Raw genomic sequence first — 19,647 nt, forward strand, 5'->3', positions numbered from 1 at the left:
AGGCCCAGAGAATGAAGCCACGGTGTCTCCGTGTGCCAGTCTCCATCCAGGACTCGCTCTGCCACCACTCTGGGATCTGGCCCGTTCAGTCTGCTCCACCGTGGGACTCCCCCGTTCACTCCGCTCCACCGTGGGACTCCCCCGTTCACTCCGCTCCACCGTAGGACTCCCCCGTTCACTCCGCTCCACCGTGGGACTCCTCTGTTCTCTCCGCTCCACCATGGGACTCCCCCGTTCACTCCGCTCCACCGTAGGACTCCCCCGTTCACTCCGCTCCACCGTGGGACTCCTCTGTTCTCTCCGCTCCACCATAGGACTCCCCCGTTCACTCCGCTCCACCGTGGGACTCCTCTGTTCTCTCCGCTCCACCATGGGACTCCCCCGTTCACTCCGCTCCACCATGGGACTCCCCCGTTCACTCCGCTCCACCGTGAGACTCCCCCGTTCACTCCGCTCCACCGTAGGACTCCCCCGTTCACTCCGCTCCACCGTGGGACTCCTCTGTTCTCTCCGCTCCACCATGGGACTCCCCCGTTCACTCCGCTCCACCGTGGGCCTCCCCCATTCACTCCGCTCCACCGTGGGACTCCCCCGTTCACTCCGCTCCACCGTGGGACTCCCCCGTTCACTCCGCTCCACCATAGGACTCCCCCGTTCACTCCGCTCCACCGTGGGACTCCTCTGTTCTCTCCGCTCCACCGTGGGACTCCTCCGTTCACTCCGCTCCACCATGGGACTCCCCCGTTCACTCCGCTCCACCGTGAGACTCCCCCGTTCACTCAACTCCACAGTGGGACTCCCCCGTTCACTCCGTTCCACAGTGGGACTCCTCTGTTCACTCCGCTCCACTGTGGGACTCACCCGTACACTCTGCTCTGCCGTGGGACTCGGCCTGTTCACTTCGCTCTGCCGTGGGACCCACCCGTTCACTCTGCTCCACCATGGGACTCAGCCCATTCACCCCACTCCGCCATGGGGCTCAACTCATTTACTCTGCTCCGCCGCAAGAATCAACCCTGCGCTTGCTTCGCTCCTCGATTCAGTCTGCAGGGGGGGGGGGGGGCGGGGGAGGAGAAATGAAAATCTCTGAAGAGCAGAAATAAAGAAAGAAATGGGAAAGGGATTGGCGCACAGAGGAGCTCCAACTGGAGCATCCGACTGTGCTGCCATCTTGCCAGAAGTTCTCAGTTCTTGACCAACTTTCAAGATTAAGTTGTTGTTGGCTTGGTAGCATGTTAGGGAAAGTGGTTGCAAAATTCAAGCCTCAGTTGGTGTGAGGAAGGGATTGTAATAACACAGGGAAAAACCTCATTTAAAAATGCAGCATTTGGACTGTACTGGCAATTAAAAATTGTAATGCACTAATTTGATGAAAGACATAATTCTAAGTACAATTCCTAATTTTCGTGAGAGAATTGTGATTTTCTTTCCATTTGCTTTACTCTTTTAAACTTTGTTCCTCAAAATGCAACACACTACCGAGTGGGAACATTCTGCGAAAACAACCCCTGCTGCATCAGGAAGTTAACCTTCCTTTTTCTCTATCTAGAACACCCTGTGCCTGCTCTGAGTGAGATTATCAATTAGCACTCAATTAGAGTTTTGTATTCAGCCCCATGCCCTGGGGCTGCTGAGAGCGAAGGAGTGTGTGGACAAGGTCAGCAATGTTCTCATGGATTTTCTTGTGGACTAAAACAACACTTTACATTTTTCAGAAGTATGTGTCCCATTAAATTAGCAGGAAGTGGAGGGAGGTGGGGGGGGCGGGAGCAGTGGAATTTCGGCGCCTGGTTATCCACTTTTTTCTTAATTCCTCTCCATGTCCAGGTGGCCCTGAGAAAGAAATGTGAGGTGATGAATGTTGACCACACAGGTGCTGCTGGGAACAGAGTCTCTTCTAAGCTTTGGTGGCAACATCATGATTCAATTGGGAAAGTTCCATTTGCTTGGAATGCATTTTCTTTTAATTTGATTGGAACATATATTTATTTCCAATATTAATGGTGCCCTAAAAGGAGCCTGTGTTATGATGATACTGTAGACCTTTTAAGTAATTATTTGGAGAGCACTCACACAAACCCACTTCATAAAGTTTGTTGCACAGTTGGAACAAGTTCAGAAATAAAAAAACTAGCGTCTAATGCAATAACCCACCTAGTTTGCAAGCTCTCAGCATTGCTTAATTAATGGATCCATTCCTCATTCCCAGTGGAAGGATAAACAGAACAAGAACAAAGGCTGACAGCAAAAACCTCACCTAGACAACAACAAGGAGAAAGTGAGGACTGCAGATGCTGGAGATCAGAGCTGAAAATGTATTGCTGGAAAAGTGCAGCAGGTCAGGCAGCATCCAAGGAGCAGGAGAATCGACGTTTCGGGCATGAAGAAAAATGAAGAAGGGCTTTTCCTGAAGAAGGGCTCATGCCCGAAACGTCGATTCTCCTGCTCCTTAGATGCTGCCTGACCTGCTGCGCTTTTCCAGCTACACATTTTCAGCTCTAGACAACAACAAGGACTTGGTTAACCAGAATCCCTACTACAATTCCATTCATTGTTGCTTCGTCCTTTGTTGCTACAATTGGGAAGTTTTGAAGACCACTATGGTCACCTACATCATGAGCTGTGGTACTTAGCCATTGCCAACAAATAAATTATCCACCCATTGTTGGATGCAATACTCTAGTTGGGGCTTAACCAGAGCTTTGTATTTGGGTTCAGTGTAGGTTCGCTGCTTTTGTACTCAATACCTCTATTTATGAAGCCCAAGATCCGTTGATGTTATTACAGCATAAGTCAGATCCCAGACTGAAATCTGATTTGATAGATCATATTTTCCATTCTTTGGTTTTGCTGAGGTAGTCACTCACTTAAACAGAGAACACAATGTTGCTGATTTGAACTTAACAATGAAATAGAAGTTTATTGTGCAAAAGATATGAAAATAAAATAGAGTAAACCAGACTATTTACCTGTGACATGCTTAATGATTTTGAAACATGTTTCATAATATCATCGTAGAGTCATAGAGTTATAGAGCACAGAAACAGACCCTTCAGTTCAACCAATCCATGCCAACAATAATACCAAACTAAACTAGTCCCTTCAGCCGGGTCCTGGCCTGTATCCCTCCAAAAAGTTTCCTATTCATGTACCTATCTAAATACAACATTCACAACTTCCTCAGGAAGTTCATTCAACACGCGAACCATCCCCTGTGTAAAAAAATTGCCTCTCGTCTTTTTTTAATCTCTCTCCTCTCACCTTAAGAATGTGCCCCTTAGTCATGAAATCCTCCATCCTAGGGTCCTAGGGAAAAGACAACTATCATTAATGCTATACCTCATTATTTTATAAACTTTTATCAACTCGCCTCTCAACCTTCTATGCTCCAGTGTAATCCCATTAATCCCAAAAGCTCCTTCTACAGTAATCACACCAAAGACAATTCTCTTCTTTATCATGCCTGTAGGGCTTATTTTAATTGTGGCTTTAAATCCCAGTCTTGCAATTCTGTTTCTTACTGGAGTCTTATTGCAAATGATCTTCGACCGTCTCAGCTTCAAACATCCATTTTAGGGTATAGTCTGGAACTTTTACTAAACTCCATACATTGATTAAAACCTGTTTTTTTAACAATTCGAGGTAACTCCCCTTTTCAGGAACAATTGCATTACATTTTCAGCTTCAGTCAAGACTTCTGCAGAAAGGCCCAAAATGAAATCAAATTATGGTGTTTCCTCTGATCAAAAGAAAAGAATAATAATCCCTAACTTCTGAACTGGAACCTGATGCACAACTATTTACTTCCCCACTCATAAATTCTCCCAATGTGAGCGAAGAAAACATTACTTTCCACCAAGACTTTCTCACACCCTGTTTTTCAAAAGAAATGACCAATGCTACAGAAATACTTACAAGTTAATCATTAAACCTCCTCAAACATCTGATACTTTTGACTGCGGTTCTGCTGCCCTTAGTTAAAAATCACACAACACCAGGTTATAGTCCTACGGGTTTAATTGGAAACACTAGCTTTCGGAGCGCCACTCCTTCATCAGGTGGTTGGACCATAACCTGGTGTTGTGTGATTTTTAACTTTGTACACTCCAGTCCAGCACCAGCATCTCCAAATCATTTGCTGCCCTTGATTACCAGCTTCAGTACTTGTGTTCACTCTTGCTTCAGTGGAAGTATTTGGGTCCTTTTGTCAAAAGGCTATGTAATTGCAGTTTGTTGTATGGAAATGTTTTGTCAATTTTCTGTTTAATTCCAGCAAAGAGGATTATTCTAGTTCAACAGCCTTTTATGGAACGTCGGGTTTATGCTACCTACCTTAGACAGTGGCCAGAAGACAAAGAAAATGTACAGGCCGTAGTCACTTCACCAATGATGGAAATGGATGAATACCCAAACAGTCACGTGGGTAATATGGACAACTTGATTGGGTACATGTTAGGTAGGTTGGGATACCCAAAGAGTTGTACTGAAACTTCAGGCTAAAGTAACTTCTTGAAAAGTATTTCCTGTTATTCTATGATCATTATGTTAATTGCGTAAGTTTTGTTATATTCATATTTAACGTGAGCCAACAAGAACTTTCATGTGCAATGTGGCAAGATATCAAAGGTTTTCAACCAATGTGTGAGAGCAGACCTTTTTAGTTTCTGGGAACTGAATGTTGATCTCTGTCCCCATGAGAAAATGGAACTAATTGTACCTTTAAATCTTGATTAATAGATTTGCTCATAAAGCTGTGGATTAAAGAATTTATTTCATTTGTGAAAAAGACCTCTGATGGAATTTAATGACCCCTCAGAGGAGAGAATTCGGAGGCAGGGAGGCTATTGGTCGAGTGGGGGCAGTGCAGGCTAGTGATCCCCATTGCACCCACCCCGACTGCATTCTCATACAGTCTTCAGGTGGCTTTCCTGCCTGGAGGCCATTTGAGATGTTAAGTGACAGCTTGAGGAGCCCCATCCTGCCATCAGTAGCATTCAACAAGTGCCAGGTGGGGATGCCATCTGAGAAGTCACATAGAGAGCCCTCCTGGGTTTGGTGGTGGCCTTTCAGGGAAGGAGAGGTGGGGGAAGTATATCAGTCATTCATGTGCACTTTTTGACCAGTGAGGCACCCTGCATCAGGAAGGGGCATCCAAGTTGAGGAAACATCCTCCCCCACTCCTCTCTCCCCCATCCCCCTCCCTCTCTCCCAATGATCTCCTTCCTGTAGTTTCCATCTCGCCTATGTTCACCTCTATTTGGGTATATGTTGGTGATCCTCATGGCATGCACCACTGCTCTAGTTGCCACTCATGGCACTGGAAAGCTGCCAGCTTCTGATTGCCCATAGTTCTATATATACTTCTGCCCCAAGATCCTGATTAGCTCCTAATAGCAACAAGAGCCTGTCACTGGTTCTTCAACTGATAGGCAAGACCCCTGTCACCCACATTAAAGAAATTATCTTTTCCCAAATTATCTTCTATTATTTTGTTTTATGGTGATGATCACGTTTTACAATTTAATCATTTTTGTTTCAAGAGCTCTAACTTGTTCACAAGTCTGATGTGCAGCTTTGTATCAAATGCCTTTTGGAAGTCTATGTTAATTCACGTCAACTGCATTGACCTGTTCCACCCTGTCTGTCTGGATAGGTCTCAGTGGTATGCTCTTCAGAGGGGTGCTTTGGACCTAATTCCTTTGTCAGCCATTGTTGCATTGTCCTCCCTTAGTGTGTTTTTTCTTCATCAGGATGAATTTCTGCTGTGCATCTTAAATTACTCCCAGAACATCCTTCCTTTGCTGCTTCGCTGCTCAGCTCCCCTTCCAATCAACTCTGGCCAGCTACTGCCTCCTGGCTTTGTTGTTCCCTTAATTCAATTGTAACACCATAACATCTGATTCCAGTTTCTCCTGCAGGGTGAATTCTATCATATCTATCAGAATCCTAGGGGTTCCGTTACCTTAAGTTCAGAAATAAAGTCTACCTCATCACACATCACCAAATCCAGAATTGCCTGTTCCCTAGTGGGCTCTACCACAAGCAGCTCCAAATAAAATCTCATAGACATCCCATGAATTTTGTTTCATGGGATCCACTACCAATCTGATTTTATCCAGTCCCCCTGCATATTCAAGTCCACCATGATTATTATAATAGTGCCTTTCTTACATGGCTTTTCTGCCATTCATCCTGACTAATGCTAGGAGGTCCAATCAGGTTTTCTGTCCTTTGCAATTCCTCAACTGTACCCACATATGTGCTCCACTTTCTGATCCAATATCTCCTTTTGCTATCAATTTAATTTCATTTCTTACTGATGAGGCAATCCTGCCCCCTCTGTTCATCTACATCTCCTCTTAATAGGGTCCAAGTCTTTACCTCCCATCCTTGATTCCCTTGCAGCCACGTCTCTGTGAAGCCCATTACATCATACCGGTCGATTTTAGTCAATGCTACCAATGCTACCATTTTCTTCCTTTACTAAACATCTTGTATCTAAGAACATTTAGCACCTAGTTCTGTCCTGCTTTGAGACAGAAATTTGTTATACACACAGATAACTTAATTCAACTTGACAATCTGCACCTGCAACTGACACCAATCTCAGTATATTCAATTTATGCACAGTAACCTTGATTTGGACTTCATTGCTTTCTAACTTTACTCTGACCTGTTAACTCACTGTTCTGTATTCTGGTGCTATCTATCTCTCCCTGTATTCTGTGCTCCTTGGTGTTCCTCTCTGGTATCATCTTCTGGTTCCCAAACCTCTGCAAGTCAGAATAAAACTTCCCAGTAATACTAACAAAATGCCTCACAAGGAAGGTTTGATTTAGCACTGCTGCCTCACAGTTCAACTCCCGCCTCAGGTGACTGTCTGTGTCTGCGTGGGCTTCCTCCAGGTGCTCCGGTTTCCTCCCACAGTCCAAAGATATGCAGGTTAGGTGAATTGGCTATGCTAAATTGCCTGTAGTGTTAGGTGCATTAGCCAGGGGTGAATGGAGGAGAATGGGTCTGAGTGTGTTGCTGTTCTTAGGGTCGGTGTGGACCTGTTGGGCCAAAGGGCCTGTTTCCACACTGTAGTGAACCTAATCTAATCTAATCATTTAGCTGGCTGAAAAGAAGAAGGTATAAATAGACTGAGCCAGTGAGTGACAGAAAAATATCTGGTTGAGCTTAGATGGGAATTGTTAAGTCCTATTTAAGTGACAAATTAAGGAAAGATGTTTTATCTCAGCTTTCAGGAGGTGCTTAAAGCATTTAGCATCCAGTTAATTACCTACTGGCATGTGGGTAGACATGATGACTAATTTGTGCGCAGCAAGATTCTGCAAACAATAATGATTCATTCACCTGCTTTTGTTTCTACAGGTTAAGGGGAGAATGTTGGTAAAGCATTGAGTTAATTCCTTGCTTCTTTTTGAAAAACATTCTGGAATTGTTTGTCATGGAAGAGGCAGAATAGCTTCATCTTAATGCTGTATCTACTTTAGCTATACATTAGAACAGCATTATAGTTCAACTTTAAGTTTGTTAATACGTTTCTCTTCAGCTGTTCTGGAACGAATTCGAGATTACCCAAAGAAGGGTTTTCAAGTGGAGCAAGAAATCTTCCCTGAGGTTTATGATGCCCAACGGAAGCTACTGCAAGCTGGTTACCAACCAAAATAAACTGACTGAATACCAGAGAAAAAAAAGATGGGGTATCGCTTTAACTTTTATAATTGAAAGGACTTTGCAACTTTCCACCACTGTATTTTTGTTAAAATTGATTTTTTTACTGAAATAATAATCTTTAAAGGAAGATATGAGATTTTAAGTAAATGATCAAGAACTATTTAACTATATTAATCTAGATTTTTGTATTTGACTTAAAGGGATGGATTGCCTGGTTTCTGTATTTGTAGAGCATTGAGATGGAATCATTAGATTTATTGGTTAACCTAACATTTCACTTCTTTACTGGGCTTGTCCACCTCATTTGTACATGTGAGTGGAAATGGAAATTCTACTGCCATTATTTACAGCACTCAAACAAACTTGAATCTAAAGTGTTCACAACAAAAATTATCCCAGTACTAAACATAGAATTGGGTCTGTTGTTAAGTGTCTTCTCCAGCATCTGTCTGGCCAACGCCTTGAGAATTGTCTGAGCTGGAATGGCTTTTGCCTGAAACGTCGATTTCGAAGCTCCTTGGATGCTGCCTGAACTGCTGTGCTCTTACCGCACCATTAATCCTGAACCGGAATCTAGGCCAAACAAATATGGAAGCTACAGGGCCAGCATGAATTTGGTTTTTAGCTGGCACGTGACAAAATGAAAAACCTTTAAATTCTTTAAATGCAAAAGTTTAATTTGAACTTGGGTATAAGTGCCAACTTGCAAGTTTCTTTTCACAGCCTAGAATGTCCCAGATTAAGAAATTGTTTTGATACACCTGCTCAATCAGTGGCCTTATCTAGTGGCCAGATTGCTCCATAAAGCACAAATCATAATTGATCTATAAGAGTCAGTGGTGACCAGAAAACTCTTCAATATTTTCACTTTCATTAAGTTGAAAACTGAACTAATAGAGGCTGGTAATAAAGACTGAGCATGGAAGGTAGAAAAATATTTATGTTTTAAAAGAGATATTGAAGTTTATGGGAGATTATTCATAAATAATTGAAGAGAAAGGACTTTATTTTAAGGTGCGTTTATCATATTTAGTTTGCTACAATGGTAATATTGTAGTCATAAATTTACCCTTGGTACTTGAGTGACACTTTTAGCATTTTGTGAAATCACACTGCATCACCTGATTTCTTCTTAAAACAGGCTGACCCTGAGAGAGCCAGGCATTCTGAGTTTTAGGACAAGGTATCTGCTTCCTTAAGTTAGATGCTTCATCTATAGAATTCCTTTAAAGAAATGAAGTGTCAGACATAGTTAAGATTTCCTTCACACAATAATATGAAGTAGTTGAATTAATGCTTGTAACATTGCTCACACTTGCATCACTTAGTGTTTATTTATTTCCTTTTTTCTGCTGGAGACAGTGATTCTGACAAACAGACACACACAATGATGCCATCAGATCTATAGGAACCACTCCAAATTTAAGAAGGGCAATCCTCTGATTTGTTACTGGGGCATTTCACTTCACTGCCAACCATTTTTAAGTGATCGTGCCAACTGTCAAAATGACATTTTCTACACAAGGATGTGGAGTGTGTAGAAAGAAGAGTTGAATCAGCACAAATGTTATAACTATTATGTTCATAAGATTATTATTTTTAGAGACACTGTTTAAATTTAAGGTAAATACAAGTAGTCATGTGACCTGTTTTGAAGTTGGCCTGACTATATTCCTGGCTTGTTTGATCGTTAGAGATCAAAGGGAGGCTTGGGTTGTTTTACTGAAAGAAAGGTGAAAGGAAACAAATGACAGCTTATAAACAATGGCAGTTGTCTCTGAATAGACCATGAGTTGACTTTGAATCTCCCAAAGTTCCAAAAAAGTATTATTTTTGAGGACTGTAAATATCTGTATTGTAAATCTGAGGTAGGTGAATTTTTGTTAAGCAAATGTATGAAGGGATATCGGCCAAAGGCAGGTATATGGTGTTAGGCCACAGGTCAGCCATGATCTCACTGAATGGTGGAACAGGCTCGAGGGGCTGAATAGTCTACTCCTGTTCCTACGTTCCTATCTTCCTAAATAGCTAATTTACTTCTAAGATGAAGTGGAGTTGGTCCCAGAGATCTAATTAGCAATTTTACCCCAATGCAAGGCTAATGTGTTTCACATTTTTAAGTGGTCCCATTCTCCCTTACAATAGCTTATGGACTTGAGAATTTTTATAAACAACTAATTTGCACAAAAATGGGATTTGTTACAATCAGAAACTAGTCATTTATTGAAATAAACCTCCTGATGCTCTGATACAAAATGCCTAAGCTGGTCTAAACCTCAATCAGTTTGTCTGATTGAACTTACTCTGTTATTAACTTCACTTCCCACCCAAAGCACACACTGTCACCCCGACTTATTTTAAAAAATTGACTGAAAAACCATAGGTTAAACCTTATATTTCTTCCCCAGACTTTACTCAATTCAAATGCAAACCTCCTGGATTTGGTTAGTATCCTCAAATTACATTATCTTCTCAGCTCCAATACCCCTTAGCTTTGTCTGATAACCTCCATGCACTTGGTCCTTCAAGTGAGAACTGTAGGTCTGTGAGTTAAATTGATCATTTCTGAACATCCTTCCAACTGCAGACCTCCCAACCAAGGTCACTGTGATTTGGCTAGGACACTTACAATCCCCAGTATGGCTGGTCAGTTCTGCCTGAGTAAGGCTGACCAATTCTAATCCTTCTTCGCCTGCATTTTGACCTAACTTTATCTCCTTTTGCGATGATTCATATTAAACGACCGCATCAAACATTTTCATGTTGTTCAGGATGTCTGATAGCTAATGCTACTTAGTGTATTTCACTCCGAATCGAAAGAATATAATCAGTGAAACAATCCAGCTCTCTTCCATGGAAGACCCAGGTCAGGCATCATAATCTGTTCACAACAGTCTAAATATCTCTCCTGCTATCTGGAGCTGACATGGCAACAGCACTTGGCTCCAAATGTTTGAACGATCCATTGGCCTTCCCAATGAGAACGCATCATAGTAACAATAGCCAGAGTGTCATGGAGATCTACAGCATAGAAACAGACCTTTGGTCTAACTCTTCCATGCCGACCAGATATCCTAAATAAATCTGATCCCATTTAGAGTCAGAGTCATAGAGATGTGCAGCATGGAAACAGACCCTTCGGTCCAACTCATCCATGCCAACCAGATATCCCAATCTAATCTAGCACCACCTGCCAGCACCCAGTCCATATCCCTCTAAACCCTTCCTATTCATATACCCATCCAGATGCCTTTTAAGTGTTGCAATTGTACTAGCCTCCACCACTTCTTCTGGTAGCCCATTCCACATACGCATCACTATTTGCATGAAAAAGTTGCCCTTTAGGTCTCTTTTAAACCTTTCCCCTCTCATCCTAACCCTATGCCCTCTAGTTCTGGATTTACCCATCCTATTTATCCTATCCATTTATGTCTATTTATCCTATCCATGCCCCTCATGATTTTATAAATGTCTATAAGGTCACCCCTCAGCCTCCGACATCCAGGGAAAACAGCCTCAGCCTATTCAACCTCTCCCTATAGCTCAACTCCTCTAATCCTGGCAACATCCTTGGAAATCATTTCTGAACCTTTTCAAGTTTCATAACATCTTTCCGATAGGAAGGAGACCAGAATTGCATGCAATGTTCCAAAAGTGGCCTAACCAATGTTCTCTACAGCCACAATATGACTTCCCAGCTCCTGTGCTCAATACTCTGATCAATACAGGAAAGCATACCAAACGCCTTCTTCACTATCCTATCGATCCGTGACCCTACTTTCAAGAAGTTATGAACCTGCACTCCAAGATCTCTTTGTTCAGCAACACTGCCTAGGACCTTACCATTAAGTGTAAAATAACATCCTGCTAAGATTTGCTTTCCCAAATGTAGCACCTCACATTTATCTAAATTAAACTCCATCTGCCACTCTACAGCCCATTGGCCCATCTAATCAAGATCCCATTGTAATCCGAAGTAACCTTCTTCATTGTCCACTACACCTTCAATTTTAGTGTCATCTGCAAACTTACTAACTATACCTCTTACACTCACATCAAAATCATTTATTGTTTCATATTCCTCTAATCCCTTCCTAATCATGTACCCATCCAGTTGCCTTTTAAGTGTTGTATTCCATACACGCACCACCCTTTACATGAAAAAATTGCCCCTCAGGTCCCTTTTAAATATTTCCCCTCTCACCTTAAACCTATGCCATTTAGTTTTGGACTCTTCCACCCGAGGAAGAGACCTTGTCTATTTATCCTATCGATGCCCCTCATGCCCCTTTATAAACTTCTATAAGGTCACCCCCTAGCCTCTGACAATCCCAGGAAAACAACCCCATCCTATTCAGCCTCTCCCTATATCTCAAACCCTCCAACTCTGGTAACATCCTTGTAAATCTTGTCTGCACCCTTTCAAGTTTCACACATTCTTCCAATAGGAGGGAGACCAGAATTGCACACAGTATTCTAAAAGTGACCTAACCAGTGTCCTATACAGCTGTAACATTACCTTTCAACTCCTAGGCTCAATGCTCTGACCAATAAAGGAAAGCATACCAAATGCCTTCTTTACTATCCTCTCAACCTGCGACTCCACTTTCAAGGAGCTGTGAACCTGCACTCCAAGGTCTCTTTGTTCAGCAACACTCCCTAGGGCTTTACCATTTGCTCAATCTTTCCCTCAGAAAATGTTAGAATTTCTTTTATTGAGGCATTGCCTTTCACTTATCTGAATTTAACCCCTGACTACATAGTCCACCTCTGTGCATTTGTGCTTTGGGGTCTTTCATATTCCATTTGAAGGGATTCCAGTCTCACACATTGTCATGGGGAAATGGGCAGAGGAAGCCACTCTGAGATCAGGTTACAGACTTCTCTACAAATCAATGAAACTGTCACAGGCAGGCAAAAGTTGTTTTGTGCTGATCTATAGCTATCCGAGAGACAAAAAGCAAAAGATGGAGGAAGCCATTTTAGCATGTGAATGAGAGAAAACGTTGACTCTATTGTTCATCCAGCTGGATGGAAGCTTACACTTAGGTTGAAGGAACAAGGTTCATGGAGATTTAAAGGCAGTTGGAAGATTTACCTCACCTAGATTAGAGGGAAAGCCTCAAGGGTAATCCTTTTAGTGTAAGTTTAGTTTTGAGATCAGAAGTTACCTGACTATGAAATGAATAAGCAAGCAAACCTTTGGGAACTGAGAATAATTTTAGACAGGTCATTGGAGAATGAAGTACCCAATTAATGGGTAATGTAATGTAAAACTCTAGCAGGAAATTTTTGGGCATGCTAAAAGTTAAATGGGGAATCTGTAGTTTAAGCTATGAGTTTAATTACACGTTTTAACCACAAAAATAAAGGATTGTTGAGTTACTGGGTTTGATTCTTAAATGTCATCTGTAATAGACTTGTAAGTTGCTTTTTAGTCATTTGTCACAGTAAATGTTTTATTCGATGAAATCTCCATATGTCATTGCTTCAGCTGTTAACTAGAAATTCAGGCTTTATATTATCAATTGTTATGAAATTTGTAATACAATAGCCTCAGCTGGCTTTAAGGTATGATTAGAGAGATGAAAATACAATATTTTCAACTTGAGATGAATTAGAATGAAAAGGCAACCAGAACAAAATGGCATCACTCTGCAAAGTGAGGTTATATTAAAGAGAAGAATTGCCACTTAGTAGCTGGTTACAAAAAGCCTGGGTGGCAACAAAATAGAAGGCATTGCATCTTGACAACAAAGACATTAAACCAGCGATGAAAGAAAGATGATTATCTGCGGCAATTATATTATAAAGGTAAAAACAGAATACCACAGTGAAAATTAATCCTTCCATCCAAGGACCCTTATGATGTATGCTTTGGGATATTTGAAGAATAAATCTGTTCTGAAGCAAATACTCTCATTAAGTAAACATTCATATTAGCTTGCTAATTAGCTGGTTTTCTAATAATTGCAAAGCACTCCATCCAGCGGTCCAGCTGAGAACTGTCAGTACACATCTTAGTTGTCACTTAAGTGGCGATGACGAAAATGAAAGGAACAGTGCTTTGAGGGAAACTGTGCAGGTGGTTGCTTGGCAGCAATAACCATGGATTTCAAATTCAAGTGTTCCACTATAATCTTATTCCTTTCTTCTTCCCCCTGGAGAGATAATTTAAACCATCTCACAATGCGTTACAGGATCTGTTTCATCTGAATCAACTTTGGCAGAGACTTAAATTGTCATCTTTTCATTTTGTATGAGCTTGGTCTGGAGAGTTAATCATTTTATGAAGAAAGTCAAATTTTATCCTGAAGTTTTGTTTTGCTTTTTACATTTGTGTGCTTTTAACTCACTTATAATTATTGATTAATACATTAAATGTGGTATAAGTGACCTGATCATGAACAAAGGCATCACATTTGAATTTTGTAACATAGCTATATAATGAGCAGGTTTAAAAAAAAGTCTTTAACACTGTATCATACATGTCTTATCATAATGATATAAATTCAATAACGTAATAAAATTGGCATTTTATTTTCCACAATTTGCAACGGTGAAAGGTTGTTTCTGTGGTTCTCTGGATAGCTGTATCCAAGGTAACCAGTGGTACTCCATAGCAACGAAGCAGCAGGCTTCCTATTCGACTGATGGAACATCATGACTGCCAACACTGTGATACTGGTTTTACAGGATTAGAGAACTGTTATGCAATACTCAAGGGTAAGAGGGTAAATTTTCTAACCTGCTTTCATTTTTTCTCAACTCTTGGGGTGTGTTGATGAGAGGGTATTGTCACTAGACTAGTAAACCAGAGACTGATGCTAGTTCTCTGAATGTGGGTATGCATCCCATTCCTGGCAGATGACAAAATTTGAATGAAGTGAACTGTATCTTAAAAGAAAATGAAGACCATGAAACATTGTTGATGGCCCTTTAGAGAAAGGAATTTGCCAGGCCCAGCATTCCTGTGACTCCAGATGCCTAGCAGTGTGATTGAATCTGAAATGGCTAGTATCAAACTACTATGAAAATATAAAGCATGAAACTTGAGAGACCACCTAAGCATCAGAAACAGTTACAGCAAACACATTACATTGACTCTTAAAAGAACTGATCCACAGATTAATCAAATAATGGAATCCTACTTTACTGTCAGTGTACTGGACGCCAGCATCATTATCCCTATGTACATTGTGTCTCACAACAATACCTCTTGTTGATTACACCTTCTGGCTAATCCTTCTTGACCTACTCCAGAGGGTCCCTGTATCACAGATGCAAGTTTTTAGCCTTTTTGATTCACTTCACATGATGTCAAGGAAAGGCCAAAAGCACTGGATGCTGCAAAATCTATGGCCCCTGAAAATATTTCGGCAATAGTACTGAAGGCTTGCTTTCCTGAACCAGCTGTTCTATTATAGCATTTAACATCTCCCCAACGATTTGGAAAATTGTCTGGATCTGCCTTGTCTAGAAAAAAAAATGAAAAGTCCAGCCCTGCCAATTACTGTCCATCGGTCTTCACTCGAGCATCAGCAAACTGGTGGGAGGGTTGTTTCCCATTTAACTTGGGCTTTACCAGGGTCACTCAGTTCCTGACCCTGTTACTGCCTATTCCAAACATAGGCAAAAAAACTAAACAGCAGAGGGGAGGTTAGAGTGACTGCCCCTGAGATCAAGGCAACAAGGAGCCCTATCTTAGCCTGCTGGACACACTTTCCTCATTCCTGAAGAAGGGCTGATGCCCGAAACGTCGATTCTCCTGTTCCTTGGATGCTGCCTGATCTGCTGCACTTTTCCAGCAACACATTTTCAACAAGGAGCCTGAGCAAATCTGGAGTCATGAGGAATGGAAGGAAGACCTCTGCTGATTGGAGTCAGTCCAGGTACAAAGGAAGGACAACTAAGTTGTAGACAAAAGACAATAGGTGCAGGAGTAGGCCATTCTGCCCTTTGAGCCTGCAATCATCTCAGGTCAATCATCTCAGTCCCATGACATCACTGCAGGAGTTCTTACAGCAGTAGAATATACACAATCAATGGTGAGTCACAGATTTAATGAACATTGTTTTTATTGCAGGGAAACTATCAAACTCTTTAATGAGTATATCATTTAATTTTTGAATTAAAAATGATGTGCAAAATACTGGCTTTTCAAGATAAATATTATTTTGCACAGGTTTTAGAACAAGTGAACCAAGCATCAACCATAACTCAGTTCTATGGTCTGAGTTTAAGTCCCAGATCAAAGTTTGAGTGCAAAAGCCAAGGCTGACATTCCAGTAGAGTACCAAGGGAGTGCTGTACTGTTGGAGATGCTGTCTTTCAGATCAGATGTTAAGCCATCTGCCGTCTTACATGAGTGGAGAAAATCCCAAGGCATTATTTTGAAGGAGGAGGGGAGTTATCCCCCATGAACATCTCAAAAGAACAGATTATTTTGTCATTTTCATGTTGGTTGCTATGTACACTTTGAAAGTACTTCCTTGACTGTAAAGCACATTGAGAGATCTTGTGGTTTTGACGTGCATTATATAAATCCAATTGTATCTTTTCTGGAAGTTGTTGAATGCAGTATTTGGGTGTAAGCAATTAATGTGTTTGCCTTTATACTTTCAGGCTGTTTCAACATGTTTACGTTAAATGAGTTAACATTTGTGTTACTGCAGTGAAATGTAAAAGGACATGGATAATGGTCTGACTCAGCAGTTCGTTTTTGTGAAACAATTATTTGGTCACATTTATTAAAATGTCATGACCAAAGGAAATGAGTAGAAACAAGATTGTTTCTTAGTCGGATTAAAATCTGACATTTTATCAAAATTGAAATACAATTCATTTTTATTAAGGTGTCACATTGCAAGAAAATTCCTTTTACTTATCACTTACCGTTGGTATGAAAATTGTATAATTTTGCTTTGAAGTATGATGCAGGTTGGAAGCATTTTAGTGGCTTAGTTTCTTTGACATGAATTAAGTACAACAGATACGTGAATATGGACCCAGCCCATTCGTCTGCAACTTGAATATTTAAATGTGAGGATGCAGATGTGAAAATTGACTGCTGTTTTTCTCCCAAATCCTCTTGGAAGAATCATAATTAAAAACAGCAAAGCATGCAACAAAGTGAAGAAGTGAAAATGTAGACTGTATCAACAAAGTACACAAACTACTTCCTATGCCTTTCTGTTATTTACCAACATTTCATTTTAGACCTGTTAGATACCAGGTAACAGTAAGATTTAATATTGCCACCACACAGTGTTTGAGAAAATAAGAAATAGGAGCAGGAAACAGCAAATGGAACTTTAGATCTTCTGTCTCATTCAGTGAGATCATAACTGATGTTCTACCCTCCCCTCTCTGCTATAACTATTAGCATCCTCTCTGCCTCGGATTTCTACAGCAACTGAGCTTCCACATCTTTTTGTGGAGGGAATTTCAAAGGTTCACCAAACATTTGACTGAAGAAGTTCCAAATGGCTGATCCTTTATTCTGACACTGTGATCGCTAGAATCCACAGCTAGGGGAAACTTCCCTCCAGCATCCATTCTGCCAAACCACCCCATAAGAATTTCTAAGTTCACCGAGATTACTTCTCATTACTGTGTTTGTATGACCTTTACCCTTTAAGGTGGTTTTAACATATTTACATTAAATGGGTTAACATTTGTGCTACTGAATGGAATGTAAGACAGACACATATTGGTCTGATTCAATATAGGGACTATAGGTGCAGCCTATTCAGTCTGCAATGAACAATACCCAACACCACCCCATGTCGCCGCTACCACTGTACATAATAAACCAGATATTGTTTCACTACAGTCCTATGAAGAAATACCTCTTCACTCATATGTTCTAATTGTTTTGCAATAAAGGCTAACATGTTTTTTACTTTCCTCATTGCTTGCTGTGCTTAAGACCATAAGACATAGGACTAGAAATAGGCCACTCTGTCCATCAAGTCTCCTTTACCACAAAATAAGATCGTGGTTGATCTGATAATCGTCAACCCGACTTTCCTGCCTTTTCCCAATATTGATTCCCAAATTTATATGTAAATTTCCTGTGATTCAAGTACAAGGTCACCCAACTTCTTCACTATTAAGCAGATTCCCATATCTGCCCTCCCTTCATATTTAGATTATATTTGGTTAGAGACAATGTTTTGTATCTGTCAATATTGCATGGACTATTTCAGAAAATGGGGAACTCTGAAAGATCTAAATCAATGCACCCACTATCCATGTGTCCAACTCCTTTGTAGCTCTGAGATATAGGACAGCAGGTTCAGGTGATTTGTTGGGTTTTTGTCCCATTAATTTCCCAATATTATTTACTTACTGATAATTCCTTTAAATTCCTTATTCTTGCTGGTCCCTTGACTTTTCATTCTTCTGGATTTTTTTGTGTACCTTTTAATTATATAAAGTATTTGCTAAACATCTCAACAAATTCCATATTCCCCATTATAGTTTGTTGTCTCAGCCTCCAACTTTCCCTAACCTCTGCTTTATCACATATCTCTACATGCTCCACAACAACATAAAGCTCTACTCTAGGGAGCAGAAATGCTAATGTTTACTGGATAGGAAATGCATAGAACTGTAAAGGGTAAAGTTACCATAGACCCAGTGGACTATAGAACTGTTCTCTTGTCAGTGAGAGAGGCAACTGGTGTAATGTTTATCTGAATGTCACCATGTTTTAGGGAAGGGGAGTGATTGAGATAGAGAGTCCTTCGTGGTAACCTCAACCCGTGCAGAAATTGAATCCACAATTTTTGCCTTGCAAACCACCCATCCAGCCACATGAACTAACCACACACCTGTATATGTACTTATTGCCAAGATGAAAAGACAGTCAGAGAATTTTAGATTCAAGACTCTAACCGAAAGTATATTAGTACCTGGAAAGTCTGACCAACAGGGGGAAAGTGAATACTGCAGATGCTGGCGATCAGAGTCGAGAGTGTTGTGCTGGAAAGTACAGCAGGTCAGGCAGCATCCGTGGAGCAGGAAAATTGACATTTTGGGCATAAGCCCTTCATCAGGAGTCTGACTCACAGTTGCTTTTACATGTGGAAGCGCTATTGCCAACAACAGAACAGCTTTTCCACCTGCAATATCACCCTTTCATCTATTAACCACCACCAGTAAATCACCCATATTTCTAATTGTTCAATTTATATCCGGGCTTCATTGAGGGCAATGGATCTGACTCATGGTATCTCCGCTTAAGATGTTGGAGGGACACTTGTGTTGAATGGAGAGTCTACACCCATGGGACTGTTGGAGATTGTTGGACAGCATTGTTGAAAGTAAGGAGAGGACCAACAAATCTCAGCCCTTACACAAATCTTTGAAACAGTACTCAAACCGAATATTTAATGTTGCAATTTTGGATAAGTATCTTATTTGCATTTTGGGTTGTACGTTAGAGGGTGCAGATGGAAAATTGAGTGAAGAAGTTTAGTTTAGAGAATAAGTAACTGTGTTCACTCTATCTTTAATAATTTTAATGTAATCGATTATTTAAGATAGTGTAGTTACTAGTATCCATGCTCTTTGGCTTTTGTGAAGTAAAATGTTATTGCTTTACATTGTAAATCTTGTGGCTTTACATTTATGTAAATACCTGGAATTTTGGATTCTAAAAATAAATAAATAAAGACTGGTCTCTGCTGAAACCATATTAACACTTTTCAAAATGATAACCAGCAAATCTTAGGTACTTCAGGTTGAATTAGAAGGGTTTTTCCCAATCCTGCACTGACAGTTCTGAGGTTTGGAATCTGCTTAGACTCAGCAGGGTAGATGAGAACTGGTAAAATACTGAAGTCAAATATGCGACCATCTGGTGCGGAGGCAGGTGTTCTATAAGCCGCATATCTGGACTCACACAGATCCTCCTTCTCGAGCAAGAACTTACAGATCCATTAGCATCTGAAAAAAATA

The 19,647-nt window shown here is 40.8% G+C and overlaps 1 protein-coding gene across 2 annotated transcripts in view; it reads left to right on the forward strand.

The window, feature by feature from the left end:
• Nucleotides 1-19,379, forward strand: part of LOC140462920 (uncharacterized protein SCO4629-like) — a 45,099-nt gene extending 25,720 nt beyond the window's left edge. The window contains exons 5-7 of one of the 2 annotated variants that reach the window (XR_011954559.1): nucleotides 4,274-4,456; nucleotides 7,556-15,728; nucleotides 15,866-19,379. Coding sequence is in view for 1 of the 2 variants with exons in the window: in XM_072556412.1 (XP_072412513.1) it covers nucleotides 4,274-4,456; nucleotides 7,556-7,674 (302 nt within the window). In the remaining variant the exon portion in view is untranslated. Of the gene's footprint in view, nucleotides 1-4,273; nucleotides 4,457-7,555 lie in introns of both variants that reach the window. The other variant, XM_072556412.1, reaches the window with a different exon arrangement.
• Nucleotides 19,380-19,647: the final 268 nt, after the last annotated feature.

The sequence above is a fragment of the Chiloscyllium punctatum genome, chromosome 37, assembly GCF_047496795.1.
Source record: "Chiloscyllium punctatum isolate Juve2018m chromosome 37, sChiPun1.3, whole genome shotgun sequence".
Taxonomy (NCBI): domain Eukaryota; kingdom Metazoa; phylum Chordata; class Chondrichthyes; order Orectolobiformes; family Hemiscylliidae; genus Chiloscyllium; species Chiloscyllium punctatum.